At 56.1% G+C, this 17,131-nt stretch overlaps 1 protein-coding gene and 1 long non-coding RNA gene across 2 annotated transcripts; both read left to right on the forward strand.

Moving 5' to 3' along the window:
* The first annotated feature begins 1,280 nt into the window (after window positions 1–1,280).
* Window positions 1,281–6,913, forward strand: LOC123334842. Its single transcript, XR_006552994.1, has 3 exons — window positions 1,281–1,868; window positions 4,771–4,827; window positions 6,696–6,913. It is a non-coding gene; the product is annotated as an uncharacterized LOC123334842 (long non-coding RNA).
* A 743-nt stretch (window positions 6,914–7,656) lies between these two features.
* Window positions 7,657–16,732, forward strand: ZYX (zyxin). Its single transcript, XM_006071870.3, has 10 exons — window positions 7,657–7,817; window positions 7,966–8,179; window positions 8,663–8,862; window positions 9,019–9,111; window positions 9,226–9,720; window positions 13,880–14,000; window positions 14,163–14,332; window positions 14,475–14,653; window positions 15,497–15,617; window positions 16,156–16,732. The coding sequence occupies exons 1-10, from the start codon at window positions 7,671–7,673 to the stop codon at window positions 16,252–16,254; spliced, it is 1,839 nt and encodes a 612-aa protein (XP_006071932.3). The 5' UTR covers window positions 7,657–7,670; the 3' UTR covers window positions 16,255–16,732.
* The last annotated feature ends 399 nt before the right edge of the window (window positions 16,733–17,131 follow it).

Here is a 17,131-nt window from a genome sequence, read left to right on the forward strand (position 1 = left end):
GGTTAACATCTCTCCTGGTCAGCTCCCTAAGGGCATGGACCCTTCATGAGAGATTACGATTGTATTCTGGTTTTGCTCAGTATTCTATCCCCAGCACCTAACAAAGTGTCCCCACACATAGTAGATCCTCAATAAATACTTGTTGAGTAAACAAGTGAATGATCCAAGATGTTCTAAAAAGCCTTTAAAGAAAGTGAAGTCGCTCAGTTGTGTCCGACTCTTTGCGACACCATGGACTGTAGCCTACGAGGCTCCTCTGTCCATGGGATTTTCCAGGCAACGGTACTGGAGTGGGGTGCCATTTCCTTTTCCAAAAAAGCCTTTAAACTTTGCCAAATATAGGGTCTCCCTTGATCTAATATGAGATTTCAATGGTTCTGGAAATCTGTTTCAGTCAGAAAATGTATATGAGGTCCAGGCTTGGTGGTAGGCAATCTGCCAGACCTCCTAAACTGCTGGGACTGAGTAGGTTTCTCTGTGGCATGAATGTCTTCTGGAAGCATCTCGCACTTGGGCGACAAAGGCCTGTCTCCAGCTTTCTCAAGCATGTTGGGAAGCTTTGGTAGGAAGCCATCTGCTGCTCTAAGTGGATCACCTTCCCTTTTTTTTCTGAAACTGAGGGTCCATTTGGCACACTCACCACGTGTCTGGATGACAAGGGCAGTAACAACTAAATGGGGGCCAAGAAGGTGCTCAAGGAAGCTCTTGCAAGCTCTGAGGGTTGGCTCAAGGGCACTCGCTTCCTGCGTCAGGCCGGCCTGGTGGGTTTCTTTACATTAGGACCACCGTGTTAAAGGGAGTGCGGCCAGGTGGCAGAGCCACTGGAGAAAGCTAAGGACTTCTCATCTCAAGCAGCAAGGTTGTCTATCTATATTTAACCTTCCCACTCGCTGACATGTTTATTTCCTGTAGTGACTTCGTCGGCTATTTTCAGTGATAAACAATCGAGCTTCTCACCCTGGCTCTCTCTGAATGTTGGCTCTCCCTGGGTTCTCGGTGCCAGCAACCTGCCTGTGTTGCTATGGGTGCCCTGAGTCTCTTTTCCTGTCTGCCCTTCCCAGCTCCCTCAGCTGCTGACTCTTCACCATCTGACCATCTGCTTTGCTCTGCCCCCCACAACCACCACATATTTCTGGCTGGCTGATGCTTGCAGAGTCTCTGGGTGCCCATCTGGCTCAGACCTGGGGATGTATGGAGACTTCCATGCCTCCTCTGACCTCTGTTCCCTAAACACCCTATGCAGGCTTGGCTTCCCTGGTCCTGGAATCCTCCCTGCTGCTCAGACCTGGTGGGATAATAATAACAATGAGGTTTAAACAGTGAGGTGGCCACTCAGCTATTACAATTGGTGTAGCCACGTGAAGCTGGTGCAAATGGGTGGATGAAAACTTTGTAATCTAATCTTAACACTTGATTACGCTAAAATATCTACTTAAGTGTTTCTACTCTAAATGAAGAATGCCTTGAAGGTAGGGACTGGGCTTATTTATCTTTATATCCTGTGTCCTGTAATAAAGATGTTATTGGTAAATGTTGGTTGAACTGAAGTTGGGGAATGGAAGAGAAAAGTGCACAGAGGCTGATGTTCTGATGTCCGGAAGAAAGGAGGAAAAGCGGGGTATTTGTGGTTTTAAGTTCATCCCTTCCGTGGCGGAAGGTGGGGGTAGGGTAGGGGATGTGGGGTGAGGGTGCCCCTGGGCACAGCAGGAAGCTGCTCTTCCTTGGCTGTGCCACAAAGATCCTGGGTGTTTCTGGGGGCTTCACCCTCCCCCATCCTCCCACCCTACTACCCTCCATCATGCCTGAAGCCCCACGGATGACGGATTCTTTTGTCCTGACAAGCAAATGCAAGTGGGACCAAGAGAGGAGTAAGTTTGGGAGGAAGTGGGAAAGCTGCTGACCACAGTACCCAGTATTCAGTGGGAGGAAACACTATGACATAAGCAAAAAGGGATGATTGCTCTGTCATTTCTCTTCTTTCTTTTCCTTTTTTAAAATGCAAAGTAATACTTGTTCATGGAGAAAAGGACAGTTATAAAAACCTTCTGTTGTTGTTTAGTCACTCAGTTGTGTCCAACTCTTTTTTGACCCCGTGGACTGTAGCCCACCAGCTCCTCTGTCTGTGGGATTCTCCAGGCAAGAATGCTGGAGTGGGTTGCCATTTCCTTTTCCAGGGGATCTTCCCAACCCAGGGATCAAACCCAAGTCTCCTGCTCGGCAGAGGCTTCCCTGGTGGCTCATACAGTAAAGAATCTGCCTGCAATGTGGGAGACCTGGGTTTGATCCCAGGGTTGGGAAGATCCCTGGAAAAGGGAATGGCAACCCACTCCAGTATCTTGCCTGGAGAATCCCATGGATGGAGGAGCCTTGCGGGCTACAGTCCATAGGGTTGCAAAGAGTTGGACATGGATGAATAACTAATACTTTCACTTTCACCTGGGAAGCCCAAAACCTTCTGCTTTCTTCCACTTCTATATCCTAACACCAACTAATGTTAGCAACTCTTTGAGAAGGAGCTAGAAATGTTCTATTATACAAATATATATTTGTATGATATGTAATTATATATTGTATAATATACTATTATATAAATATATCATACAAATATATATGTATATATGGCTGGAAGAAGCACAAGCTGGAATCAAGATTGCCGGGAGAAATATCAATAACCTCAGATATGCAGATGATACCACCCTTATGGCAGAAATTGAAGAGGAACTAAAAAGCTTCTTGATGAAAGTGAAAGAGGAGAGTGAAAGAGTTGGCTTAAAGCTCAACATTCAGAAAACGAAGATCATGGCATCTGGTCCCATCACTTCATGGCAAATAGATGGGGAAACAGTGGAAACAGTGTCAGACTTTGTTTTTTGGGGCTCCAAAATCACTGCAGATGGTGATTGCAGCCATGAAATTCAAAGATGCTTACTCCTTGGAAGGAAAGTTATGACCAACCTAGATAGCATATTCAAAAGCAGAGACATTACTTGGCCAACAAAGGTCCGTCTAGTCAAGGCTATGGTTTTTCCTGTGGTCATGTATGGATGTGAGAGTTGGACTGTGAAGAAGGCTGAGTGCCAAAGAATTGATGCTTTTAAACTGTGATATTGGAGAAGACCCTTGAGAGTCCCTTGGACTGCAAGGAGATCCAACCAGTCCATTCTGAAGGAGATCAGTCCTGGGTGTTCTTTGGAAGGAATGATGCTAAAGCTGAAACTCCAGTCCTTTGGCCACCTCATGTGAAGAGTTGACGCATTGGAAAAGACTCTGATGCTGGGAGGGATTGGGGGCAGGAGGAGAAGGGGACGACAGAGGATGAGATGGCTGGATAGCATCACTGACTCGATGGACGTGAGTCTGAGTGAACTCCGGGAGTTGGTGATGGACAGGGAGGCATGGTATGCTGCAATTCATGGGGTCGGAAAGAGTTGGACACGACTGAGAGACTGAACTGAACTGAACTGATAATATAGATCATACAAATATACACATATCTCACATATACATAACATGTGTGTATAAACACATGCAGTTGATGGATTGACAAACAGATACAATTTCATGGAAGAGGAAAATGGTGGCTCAGGGAACTGAAGTGGAGGATGGAGTTGCAGGTTGACCTGAAGAGGTTGTCCATGTACCAGGCTGGGGCTCCCCAGGGAGCAAGTGATGTACTGCAAGGGTGTAAGCAGGGTGCAGGGGTGTATTCAAATAATTATATACTTGCATTGCAAAAAATTTTTTGCAGTTTAGGAGGTAGGAAATCTAACATCCAGCTGGCCTCAGTTTCCTTACCTGAAAAATGGAATAATAAGGTACATTCCTCACAGGTTTATTGTGAAGATTACGTGGGGTAACAGGTATTGTGCCCAGCATCCCTCCTAAACTTTATCTCAGTGTGTGCTGTTGTTGCGGTTGTTACGGTGGTTGCTGTTCTTGCAGGCCTAGCACAATGCTCCGCATAGGCTTGATCCTCTGTCCATCTGTAGTAAGAACCTTGTGATTGCATTCCTCTTTTCATTTAGGAATTTCTTTTTTTATTTTCCATTGTCCTTATTCCTTTTTTTTTTTTTTCCTTTACTGCTTATAAAAAGTGAAGTGAAGTCCCTTAGTTGTGTCTGACTCTTTGCGACCCCACGGTTGTGGCCCACCAGGCTCCTCTGTCCATGGGATTCTCCAGGCAAGAACACTGGAGTGGGTTGTTCTTACTTTATGTTGTGAGAGCTTGAAGAAAACTTTCTGGCACCTGATGGATATATATCCTTGGAGGTGTGTGGAGATATTTTAGATAGTAAAGGTGCCTGCCCATTTTCTTACTTCCTCTCTCTTGCCTGGCTCCAAGCTGTTGGAAATGATTAGGTGGGAATGTCTACTTACTTGCCAAAGGAAGGACTGTTGTTGAAGCTGAAGCTCCAATACTTTGGCCATTTGATGTGAAGACCCGACTCTGGAAAAGACTCTGATGCTGGGAAAGATTGAAAGCAGGAGGAGGAGGGGGTGTCGGAGGAGGAGATGGTTGGATGGCATCACTGACTCAATGGCACGAATTGGAGCAAACTCTGGGAGACAGTGAAGGACAGGGTAGCCTGGCGCCTTGCAGTCCATGGGGTTGCAAAGAGTTGGACACAACTTATGACTGGACAACAACATCTACTTATTCACTACACTGTTACACATGCTACCAGAGGAGATCAATTAGAATTGCTTAAGAAAAATACCTAAAACTCATTAGTGCTGCTCCTACTCATTGTGTACATTTTATTTATTTAGGTTGTGTACATTTTAAAAGCATTGACCTTGCGGCTTCATTTGAGACATCCTGACCTGGTGAGTCTGTCCTTCTGATATACTCTGTGTACTCCTTGTATTTAGAATGCCTGGCTTAAAACTCTTAGCTTTAATATTCTGCATCCCGAATGCTCTTAGTTGTCAGTAAAACTGAGCCTGCCTACGCACTCTTCTATTCTTGATTTATAAATAGGTTCAGCTGCCTAACAATTAAATAGACTATATTTTGCAACATGCACATTCCTTAAGGAGATAGAGGGCAGATGGCTTTTATGATGCTATCTGGAAACCATCCTCCTAACTTTCCTAAGTGTGTATGTTTTGAAGGATTGGCAAGGAGACTTTTGCTCTCACAGAAAGTCTAGTATCCAATTTCTAGCAAATCTTCACAGGGACAGGCCAGGACCAGCTTATGCTGGTCAGGGAAGGTCTGCGCGACTTCTCTGCAGCACAGAGGTCATGGCTAAACATGGTTGTTGGAGAAGGCAATGGCACCCCACTCCAGTACTCTTGCCTGGAAAATCCCATAGATGGAGGAGCCTGGTAGGCTGCAGTCCATGGGGTCGCTAAGAGTCAGACACGACTGAGTGACTTTACTTTGACTTTTCACTTTCATGCATTGGAGAAGGAAATGGCAACCCACTCCAGTGTTCTTGCCTGGAGAATCCCAGGGACGGGGTCGCACAGAGTCGGACACGACTGAAGCGACTTAGCAACAGCAGCAGCAACACATGCTTGTGGCTGTGAGGAATACTTGTGACAAAGGCAGTAAGACACCAGAGAAAAGAAAGCTCAGTGGGATCTGAGGAGACAGAGATGTAGTCCTTAGGTAGAATCAAATATTTGATAAGATTGAAGGAAGGTGAAGGGATGCATATACCAAGGCCCATAAGAGATGTACCTGGCGAACTGGAAGGGGACCCATGTGGGAAATGGCGTTAAGGTAACCTGTCAGAACTGGGACTTGAATAATAATACTGGGTATGATACAGCACTTTCAGATATGATATTTATTTTTCTATATAATGGGCTTCCCCAGTGGCTCAGACAGTAAAGAATCTGCCTGCAATGCAGGAGACCCCGGTTTGATCCCTGGGTCAGGTAGATCCCCTGGAGAAGGGAATGGCAACCCACTCCAGTATCCTTGCCTGGAGAATTCCATGGACAGAGGAGACTGGCGGCCCACAATCCATAGGTCTCAGTTGGACATGACAGAGCAACTAACACCTTCACTTTCACTTCCGTATAATAATGCATGCTGTGCTGTGCTAAGTTGCTTCAGTGGTGTAATACAATGAGTGGTGGGATTAAGTATCATCACTTTTTTTTTTTTTTTTTCCCGTGGAGAAAACTATGTGAAGAGAAGGAAAAGACTTGTCCCTTAGTTGGGGCCCTCCAGCTGGGTCTCAGGCCCCATGGCCTCATTCTGCTCTCCTGTATCCAGGGTTACCCCACGTGGATATAGTGGGTAAGAAATAAGATCAGACATCAGAGCCCTCAAAGAGACCCAGTTCTAGTCTATCTCTTGCTGCCTACTGGGCATGACCCTGGGCCGAAGTCTTAAGTTCCCAGCCTGTTTTTTCCAGTAAATGTAAGGGGTGGGTCTGGACAATCTCTAGAGTGTAGCCCAGAGGCTGGCTGACAGTAGGGTGTAGCCAATTCGGAGGGCCAGGGACTGTAAATACTGAGTAGCGTGTGCAAACGGGGACTGCCTTAGATGGCAGTAAAGGCTGGGAACACAGAGTCCAGGGTGAGGCCCTGGACTCGCAAGCCAAAGCGCCTCGCGAATCCCGTTTGCAGGTAGTGAGTGTGGTAGAATTCAGTTGGCGATTTGGTTAAGTTTCTACGTTCAGTTAAAAAAAAAAAAAAAAAAAAAAAGAAGGAACCCAGGTCTGTCCCTTTCCTAGGACCTGGGGCACAAGAAGGCTGAGAAATCCCGTCGAACCAATGGGGGGCTCCACCGAGCGCATTCTGCGAATCCCCCGAGGGCCGCCCCCACCGCGCGCAGCTTCCTAAAGGGTCAGTCCTGGTGGGCGCTGAAGAACCGGCGAAGAGGAGTCGCCCGCGTCCACGTCCGTCCTCCCAGCCCCAAGTGTGCAGGGGCCGCCCGCGCCTCCGCCCCGCTCCCCTCACCTCCACGGCCCTGCCTCGCCCCCCTCGACTCCGATCCGCTGGCGGGGGCGCGGGTGATGCGAATTCCTAGAAGCCTGAAGTAGCTGCCCGGGATGTGAAGTTAGGATCCCCCCAAAGGATCGCTGAGGTGCGCACTCACCCGCCCCCCGCCCCCCCCCAACCCCAGGTCACAGAGGGCCTGGGGTCTGGGGTGGGGGGTGGACGAAGGCAGGGAAAACGCCTCTCCCCGTCCACCTAGAAGGCCAGTCCCATCCCAGTCCTGCCAGTCTGAGCTGAGCCGGAGGGGATTTGGGGCGCAGGGCTGGCGGCTGGGTGGGAAGGCGGAGAAACAGCTGGAGGTGGCAGGTAACGGCAGGCCGGGCGAGGAGGGGGCCGGGCCGGGGCGGAGGCGCCTCCGGGCCGCTTGGGCACCTCTGGGGCAGCCGCCCGACCTCCGCGGGCTTAGCCCGGAGTAGGGACGGTGAGTCAGATCTCCGGCACCCGCGGGTCGGGCGGGGAAGGAGGGCAAGTCAGGAAATGACATCAGAGGCCTGTGTTTGGGGAGGGGGTGGTCTGTGCCCGGCCGGGGCGACGGGGGCGGAGGTGCCCGCCTGGAGGGGAGGTGGCCGGGGCGGGGGGTGGGAGTGGGGGCGGGAGGACCTAGGCGAAGCCCGCGGCCCGGGGGCCGGAGCAGGGCCCCTTCCTGGGGGAGTTTCCCGCCGCGGCCGCCTCCCCGCCTCTCCCCGCCCCCTCTCCGGGCCGCTCCTTGTATGGTCTGCGCGCCGCGCTCTCCCCGCCCTCTCCCTCCCTCCGTCTTCCCTGCGTCCCTCCCCGCCCGGCAGGACCGGGACGCAGAGTCCGCGGACTCGGCTGCGAGGCGGCCCCTGGCAGACGCGGCGCGCACGCTCCGGCCCGCGGTGAGGCGCGGGGAGCCGCCCGGCGGCCGCCCACGGGGTCGGGGAGCCGGGGCGCCTAGGGGAGCCGGGCCGCGGCGCTGGGGGCGGGGGGTTCGGTCCTCAGCCCGGCTCGGCGCTGCGTAACCCCGGCACCTCCCGCCCCCCGCAGCCCGGCCTGGCCATGGCGGCCCCCCGCCCGCCTCGCGCGATCTCCGTCTCGGCTCCGGTGTTTTACGCCCCGCAGAAGAAGTTCGCCCCGGTGGTGGCCCCGAAGCCCAAAGTGAATCCTTTTCGGCCCGGCGACAGCGAGCCGCCTCCGGCCGCTGGGGCCCAGCGCGGACAGATGGGCCGGGTGGGCGAGATCCCCCCGCCGCCCCCAGAAGGTAGGTGGCCGAGCTTGGGGACTGGACCTCGTTGGGCGCCGGCCTAAGGGGGGAGGGGTTTCGGGAATTCGGGGGATGTCTGGAAAGGTTGCGGCGGAGGGGGCTGGGCGCAGACACCCAGTCCCGAGCAGATGTTCTTAGCTCATCGCGGAGCTCGTGGCTGGAAGCCAGGGCTCCTGGGACAGTTCCAAGTCCCCTCGCCTGGGGGTGGGAGGCGGGAATGTGGGGCACGAATGTTCCCCTCTGGGTCCGTTTTCCGAAGTGAAATGGGAGAAGCACCCCTCCTTTCCTGACCCGGGGCTCTCAGGGCGCCCTGCGAGCACTGCCCCCCACCCCCTTTACTTTCTTTCCCTTACGCTTCGGGACCTTCGAGAGACTTCTTGGGTTAGAGGTTAGGGGTTAGAACCGCTTCTTCAAGGAGGGGAACTTGACGAAGGGTCGGGGGGCCCCTGCTGACCGCCCTCCGTCTCCTTCCAATCCCAGACTTTCCCTTACCGCCTCCTCCGGTGGTCGGGGAGGCAGACGACGCCGAGGGCGCCCTGGGAGGTGCCTTCCCACCTCCGCCGCCCCCGATCGACGAACCGTTTCCCCCCGCGCCTTTGGAGGAGGAGATCTTCCCTTCCCCACCGCCCCCGCTAGTGGAGGAGGGAGGTCCCGAGGCCCCCACCCAGTTCCCATCGCAGGTACGGAGGCCAGGGAGGGGCAGCCTCAGCGGTCACATCCCCAGGGAAGAAGAAGGAGGGTCCTTTTCCGTCGACTTTGGCGGCATCTCTGCTCTCCGGGATGGCGGGGTGGCGGTGGGGAACTGGGATGGGGCGCTCTGACCCCTGCCCCTCTAGCCCAGGGAGAAGGTGAGCAGTATTGATCTGGAGATCGACTCCCTGTCTTCGCTGCTGGATGACATGACCAAGAACGATCCCTTCAAAGCCCGGGTAAGGGGCTGGAGAGCAGGGAAGGCAGGCCAGGGAGGAAGGGCGTGGGGCTGGAACTCCCGAGGGCCACAGCCTCCTCTAAGGCACTTCTCTTCCCTCTGCCTCCCTTCGCAGGTGTCATCTGGATATGTACCCCCGCCGGTCACCACTCCATTCATTTCCAAGTCCAATACTAAGCCTTCAGCTGGGGGCACAGCACCCCTGCCTCCCTGGAAGTCCCCTTCTAGCTCCCAGCCTGTGTCCCAGGCTCAACCTCAGAGCCAGACACAGTTCCATGTCCAGTCCCAGCCCCAGGCCAAACCCCAGGCCCCTCCCCAGCCTGTGCCTTTGGCCACCACCCAGCCTCGGGGGCCCCTAGCCCCATCTCCAGCCCCTAAGTTTTCCCCGGTGACTCCCAAGTTTACCCCTGTGGCTTCCAAGTTCAGCCCTGGAGCCCCAGGTGGACCCGGGTCCCAGCCCCATCAGAAGCTGGGGCCCCCTGAAGCTCCCTCTTCCACTGGCACCGGCTCCCCTCAGCCCCCAAGCTTTACCTATGCTCAGCAGAAGGAGAAGCCCCAAGTGCAGGAGAAGCAGCACCCAGTGCCCCCACCGACTCAAAACCAAAACCAGGTGAGGGATGCAGGGAGACTGGGCTGATTCCCCAGGGGCTGGAGGCCAGGGAGGCAGGAAGACCGGGCTGAGCCCTGGGGGTTGGAGGCTGGGCTAAGTCCAGGATCCTGAGCCTGAGTGGGGTGAGGGGTGGTGAGATCGTTTTCAGCCTCTAGGGTTGGATGGTGGAGAAAGTGCTTTTGAGGGGAGAGCCTGGCAGGGTCTGAGGCTGGGTGGGGCCTGACTGGGAGTGAGGTGAGCAGCACAGACTCTGAGTTAGGGGGAGGATTTTGTGCACCCTCCCCTGTGCCCTGCCCCAGAAAGTTAAAGAGAAGGATGAGATCATCAGCAGTCCAACTTCAGGTATTCCCCTTTCTTGGATTCTTGAGTTAATCTCTGCTCTGCTACGCGCTTTCCCTGCCCAAGGGCCCATCTGGTGATAAGAGCCACTGGCAATAAACGCTGGTAAACACTGGCTGAGGCAGCCAGCTACTGCTCAGTGCCAGGCACTGTGCTCTGTACTCGCGAGGAAAGAGACCTCAGAGAGCTTGAGCCTAAGGGAGTCAGTGGACCTGTAACCCTTCCTCGCTCACAAGACCCCAGGCAAGTTAGGTGAACTTTGAGCCTCTGTTTGCTACCTACCTTCACAATGGTGATGAGGATTACCTGAGCCAGAGCTGATGCTGGGGGTTGAGCACATGAATGCTCAAGGTAGAAAAGTTATCACTCCTGTCTGACCATTCCCGCCTTGCAGTTCAGGAGACTGATCTTCTGGGTTTAAGGTATCTTGCCAGATACCTGGTCCAAACATCCATGAAGTTAACTGACAGCATGGATTTCTGTGTGTGTGTGCGTGTGTGTGTGTGCAAGGCACAGTGTAGGAAGAGATGCCAAGTGCCAATGAGTTTTGCAGAATTTGGTTGTTACAGGAACTCCAAACAGGGAGCCAGTGTGGAGGCTGGCACATTAGGAAAAGGCATCGGGTGCTGGTGTGCCTTTAATGATGGCAGGATTTTAGAATCCAGAGAGGAGAGGGAAGGGTATTCCAGTGGGAACAGCATGAGCAAAACTCAAGGGCACAGATATACCAGGGGTGTCTGGGCCTTCCAGAAAGTGGAAGGCCCCTGGGGGGAAATTTTAGAGCTGTACTTAGAGAGGTGGGTGGGGATTTGGCGGGGTGGGGGGCTGGGGGGGGGCGGCAAGGATGAAATAGTGCACCCAGGAAGCCTGGGGGTCCTGGAGAGGCAGGAGTGTTGTCTGAGTAGAGGTGTGGCTGCGTCCGGAGGTTTTGGGACACGTTTTTCCAGCAGAGGTGTGGACTAGATGTAGGAGATCAATGACGTGTGGGGGTGCACTCCTGGGTGATGGTAACATTGGCAGAAATGAGAAATATGGCCCAGATCAGAGAGCTCTTATAAAGGAAGCGCCTCCAGGCTTACTGGCTGATAAGGAGTTGGAAGAGGGTGGGAGAGGAGTTAAAAAAAAAAAAGCCCGGATGTGTTGGGGAATGACAGCGTTGCTGACAAAATAGAGAAGTCCAGAAGGGGAAATGGTGTGGACGGAAAGGGGAGGGTCCGGCTGTTAGCATGTTGAGCAGCGGGTTCCAGGAGGATCTCCTTTCAGCTGGAACTGTCATTCAGTCAGAAATGGGGGGACGGGTGGCAGGAGAGGGCCAGGGCGAGGTGTGTGAACGCACGGCGTATGGGCGGTCGTGGGCCGTGACAGCTGCAGCCCAGGGGCGGCTCACACCGGAAGGGCTGGGAAGGAACCCGGGTGATGCTCTTGTGCGCCTGGGAGGAGCGGGAAGAATGACAGGAGGAGGAGAGTCACGAATCAGGGTGGCATCTCCGAAAGAGAATGGTGGCCGAGGAGCCCCATCGGTGGGGCTCCGAGGGGGGTGAGGGCTAAAGTAAGGCCAGGGATTGGACGATTCAGGATTCAGAAGCTGTGTCCTTTTGAGGAGCAGTGAAGGAGTGAGTGGGTGGTGAGAAACTTGGGAGTTGCCTAAGTAGCCTGTTCTTAGAGGTTGGTAGAGAAACACCGAGGGAAGACGTGTGTGCGTGCGTGCGTGTGTGTGTAGGGTTGACATTAGGGGAGGAAGCCTTAGGTGTGTGTGTGTGTGAACCAGGAGGAGGAAGCTTGTGGAAGAGACAGGTTGGGGTCCCTGAGAGCTGGGTGCACTGTTGGTGCCAGCTCCACCCTCGGGGCATTTCCAGCCTAGAGACCTTGGACGGAGTGGCCTCAAGCAGGCTTTTGTACTGAGGGAGCTCAGGCTGGCCGGCTTCCAGCTCCTGGGTCACGTAGGAGGTGAGGTCATCTGAGAGCGAGGGGGCAAGGCCGCGGGGGGCTGGAGGTGATGGAAAGGTTTGGAACAGCTGCTCTGGGGCAAGCGAGACTGGAAACCTGCAGCAGCCAAATACCACCCAGCCGTGCCTGGATGGAGGGTGCGGAGGGCCCTGCGGTGTTTGGTGAACTCCCTCTGCAGTCGTCTCCCCACCTACTTTCTGCAGCTGGGAGGCAGAAACAGGAAGCAGGCGGTGGCCTGGGCCCAGGGTTGATTGAGATCGGACTAGATAAGCAACGGTAGCCGACTGGTGGCAAGGGTGGCTGTGAGCGCCTTGTGGAAATCAATGGTCAAGGGAACCGGGCCTGCGGGGAGGCCAGATGGAAGGAGCGGATGCAGAAGGCATGTGGGAGAGGGTTGGGAATCAGAGGCGCCAAGGCTTTTCCGAGCAGGTTCCTTCAGGAGGTGAGAATGGGAAACGGGGAGGATGTGATGGTCGGGAGGTCAAGCCCAGGGTCTTGGAGGTGGCAACCAGTAAATCTCAGGTCTGAGGGGTCCCATTGTGGAAGGTGACTGAGCCGGAGGGATGTTTGGAGCTGTTGGAGTTGAAGAGGCGTGAGTGCCATGCATGATGAACCTGGGACGTCGGTGATGGCAGGCAGAGAGGGGGAAATAGCGGCTGGATTGTGTCATGGAGGAGCATGGATACCCAAGGGGAGCTAATACTTCCAAAGAATGGAAGAGGCATCTAAGTGGCACCAGAGAGCAAGGGCTGGCTGTGTCCTCTTCCTCTGTCCCCAAGATGTTGGGAGGGGAAGATTGGGAGCAGAAAAGGTGACGCTCACGTAGAAGAAGGGGCTTGCAGGAGACTCCCACGGTCAGTTAAAGACAGGAGGAGGCCGGGGAAAATGGCTGAGAGCTGGAACGTCTACAGCGGATGCAACTCTTGATGCAGACAGGTGTGAGGGTGGTGGTGCCAGGGCTGGGGGCAGGGTGACCGCGGGAAGAGGGAACTGGGTGGCTTTGAGGTTCCCCGTGTTAGGGACTGAAGGCATTGGCAGGTAGAGCGTTCAGTGGTGGGGCCGCAGTCCTGGGTGGACTTAGCAGTGGAGACCCACGCAGCATTCCTGGGGGACCATGTCATGGAGATGCTGTTACAGGTCGGACAGCCTCCGTGGGGCCTCCTCCCGGGATGTCTCAGTGTTACTGGCACGGCCAACCCCCCAACTTCACCCCCACCCCCAATCTGCAGCTGTCTCAGGACCCCCTGAACAGGAGGGGCAGGCTGGCCGGAGAGGGGCCACTGGAGAGTGGCCCTTCTCTGAAGCCTTCTGGGGAGGGCCTGGGGTCAGCCAGGTGGTCTAGGAATGCCCCTCGAGGGAGGGACCCTGGGACATCTGTGTGGGAGCTGGGCACTGGGGTTTAACCTGACTCCCGCTGTGTTGTACCCTCACGCTGACAGGGGCTGCCGGGCAGCCGGCAGGACGGGTAGGTGTGTGTGCGTGGGCTGCACCCGCCACCGTGCGCCGGTCTCTCCGTGGGGGCCGTGTCCTAGCATGCTCTGTGGGGTTGACGCGTGGCCTGGCGTGCTTGGTGCTTCCGTGACCTGAGCTGCTGTGTGTGTGGCCTCCGTCCGCTCAGTCGTTCCGGCCTGTCTGTGTCTTTGGGCAAAGCGGGTGGCAGGGTCCTAACCCCTGATTTGTGTGGTGCTGGGGGGTCGGGGAGGGGAGTTGAGGAGCTTTTGGGGGTCCTGAGTGTCTGGAAAACAGGAGAGAGGGCGGGGGGCGGGATTCGTCCTTTTTGAGGAGAAAGCAGAGAAGGCAGCTGGGGTGGGTTCTTGGAGGGTGGTGACCCTTGAGAGAGAGAGAGGGCACGAAGAAAGTGTTGGGATTTCAGGTGCGCCCCGCTGGGGCCCCAGGGCCTCTGACACTGAAAGAGGTGGAGGAGCTGGAGCAGCTGACGCAGAAGCTGATGCAGGACATGGAGCATCCTCAGAAGCAGAGTGTGCCCGTCAACGGTGAGAGCCCACCACCCCGCCTGGAGGGACGGCCCCTCCGTTTCCGGGCTGTTCCCAGGCCTGCGGCTCCTGGCCCTGTCTGTCTGATGCCAGCTGACCCCTTGCAAGCTCTTTTTTTTGCCATTTCTCCTGTTTCATCTTCATCCTCTCTGGCCTTCCCAGAGTCCTGTGGCCGGTGTCATCAGCCCCTGGCACGTTCGCAGCCCGCGGTTCGCGCTCTGGGGCAGCTCTTCCATATCACCTGCTTCACCTGCCGCCAGTGTGAACAGCAGCTCCAAGGCCAGCAGTTCTACAGCCTGGAAGGGGCTCCGTACTGCGAGGGCTGCTACACTGTGAGTCCTGGGGTCGGGGGTACGGGGGAGGGGGTGTCGGCACCTGGGGCTCAGCCAGGGTTGGGGCGGGCACGGGGCAGATGTCTGGCCCTGGGGTGCCGGTTCCCTGCCCGCCTCCAGCTGCTGCCCTCCCCCTCCGCAGGATACCTTGGAGAAGTGCAGCACCTGTGGGCAGCCGATCACTGACCGCATGCTGAGGGCCACAGGCAAGGCCTATCACCCGCAGTGCTTCACCTGTGTGGTCTGCGCCTGCCCCCTGGAGGGCACCTCCTTCATTGTGGACCAGGCCAACCGGCCCCACTGTGTCCCCGACTACCACAAGTGAGGACCCCCAGCCCACCTCCGGGCCTTTCTCTGGGTGCCAGTGACGGTTTGTTTGGGAGCCAGGCTGCCCCCGACCCAAAGACCGCTCTTCAATCTCTGGGGCTTGCTTGCTGTCCCCACCTCCTGTCTGTGGATAGCAGGGACCAGTTCATCTGGACTTGGCTGTCTAGTGGCCTCTGGCCTTCCCCTCCGGCTCATCCCCTTCCCCAGCCCGGGGCTCGCTCTCCGAGGTTTCTTTTGGGTGTGGTCTTGCGTTCAGCGCTGGCCCCCGAGTGACTTCTTTTCACACGTAGGCTGCATTCTGCCTTTGGAGATCAGCTGTTTGGAGCTCGGGGTTTCCCCTTAGAAACAGTGTTTACATGGTAGCTGCTTTCTGAGGTCAGCGGCAAGGTTCCCATGATGGAACCAAAGGACGGGAAAGCTGCAAGCTCGGACCCCCAGCTCCGAGTGTGAGTGGGGTGTAGGTTTCCAGGGCTCCGTATCCCTCTGTGCAACCCCCCTCTCCCCCCAACCAGGAACCAGGCCAAGGCATGCACATGACAGGGGTTAGCGAGGGCCGGGGGTCTGGGTTGGGGTCCCGGATATCGGGTCCTTTGGGAGTGCTTTGGGCAGGGGCTGCAGTGTGCGTGGTGGGGGTGGGGAAGGACTTGGCAGCGGTTCCTGGGGAGAGGTGGGACGTTCAGATAAGCAGCCAGCCTTCGGCCTTTCTTTTGAGCCTCCTCCACCGAGGCTTGTGGGGCGAGATGTACAAAGCAGCCTGCCCGTCTCATCTCCCTGCGCGTGGGCGGGGGTCAGCGCCCGGCGCCCGGTCCTGACGCACACCCGCTTTCCGCCCCGCAGGCAATACGCCCCCAGATGCTCTGTGTGCGCGGAGCCCATCATGCCGGAGCCTGGGCGCGAGGAGACCGTGCGCGTGGTTGCTCTGGACAAGAACTTCCACATGAAGTGCTACAAGTGCGAGGTCGGCTGCACCCCCGCCCCGAGCCCCTCAGGGATGGGAGGCTGGTGGGACGCTGCTCACGGGTCAGGCGGTGGACGATGCTGGCTTGCAGGACCTGGGTGCTGCAATTTTGAGGGTGGGCAGTGGAGGCGCCCACACCCACCCCGCGAAGACGCGTCCTTGGCTTCAGGATGGCGGTGTGGGGTTCTCTCTGAGGTCACTGAGTGATACAGCAAGGAAAGGGGGCCGACCCACGGGGAGGGAATGGTGCGGCTTTGTCATGGGCGGTTGGGGGTCTCTGCAACGTTAAAGGAGTCGGAAGAGAGGTGAGGCAGGTGGGAGACGCCCCACTAGAAGCAACCACTGCCCATCCTGGGGGAGAGTCCTCAGGCACAAAACTGCGTGAGAGAGGTGGGGATAGGAGTTGGGGGCGGCTGTGGATGGGCCAATGCAGAGAGACCAGGGCTGAGCCGTCAAGCCTCTGGCCTCCCGATGTAAAGATGGAGGTGGGGCATGTGGGTGGGGGGCCTGGAGCTAGCACTCTCTTTGCTCCTCCCAGGACTGTGGGAAGCCCCTCTCCATTGAGGCGGATGACAACGGCTGCTTCCCTTTGGATGGCCACGTGCTCTGCCGGAAATGCCACACCGCCAGAGCCTAGACTGAGTGAGGACTGGCCCCCTTCTCGGACCGCAAGCCCATTCCCCCATCAGCGGACCGCTCACGTTGAGACCACATGCCCTTCACCCTCCCCACAGTTATTTTTTGACGTCCAGCCCCTCCCTCCATATCAAACCTCACCCCAGTCTCCCTCATTCCCCTACGTGGCCTCGGGGCTGCAGAGTCCCAGCCCTGGGGTCCAGTCCCCCCAATCCTGCAGGGACCACCCACCATCGTCCAGGTAACCCCGCCTGAGGGGCACCGGGCTGAGCACTGCTGCTTGCACTGCTGCACCGAGGCCCTCAGCCTGCCCTGAGCAGCCCCGTCCTCTGCTTGCTAAGGGCCAGGTGATGCCCACATCCAACCTTCTGGAAGGCTGGGCTGGGCTCGCCAGCCTGGACGTTCCCCACACCCCCCAGCCCCAGCCCCTGTGCTGCCACGTTGTGGCTACAGCTACAAATAGACAGTGTTTTCCAGAAGGCTTAGTAGTTGACTCTTTTGTACCTACAGCCCTTGAGGATGAGATGGAGATGTTTAATTGCTCAGTCGTGTCGACTGAGTCTGTGACCCCATGGACTGTAGCCCGCCAGCCTCCTCTGTCCATGGATCTGTCCATGGAATTTCCCAGGCAAGAAGACTGGAGTGGGTAGCCATTTCCTTCTCCAGGGATCGAACCCAGGTCTCCCTCATTGCAGGCAGACTCTTTACCATCTGAGTTGCTAAGTTCTGTCTGACTCTTTGTGAGCCCATAGACTGCAGCCCACCAGGCTCCTCTGTCCATGGGATTCTCCAGGCAAGAACACTGGAGAGGGTTGCCATGCCCTCCTTCAGGGGGAATCTCCCAGATCCAGGGGTTGAACCCACGTCCCCTGCGTTGA

This window comes from Bubalus bubalis, chromosome 8 (assembly GCF_019923935.1).
Source record: "Bubalus bubalis isolate 160015118507 breed Murrah chromosome 8, NDDB_SH_1, whole genome shotgun sequence".
In the NCBI taxonomy this organism is placed as follows: domain Eukaryota; kingdom Metazoa; phylum Chordata; class Mammalia; order Artiodactyla; family Bovidae; genus Bubalus; species Bubalus bubalis.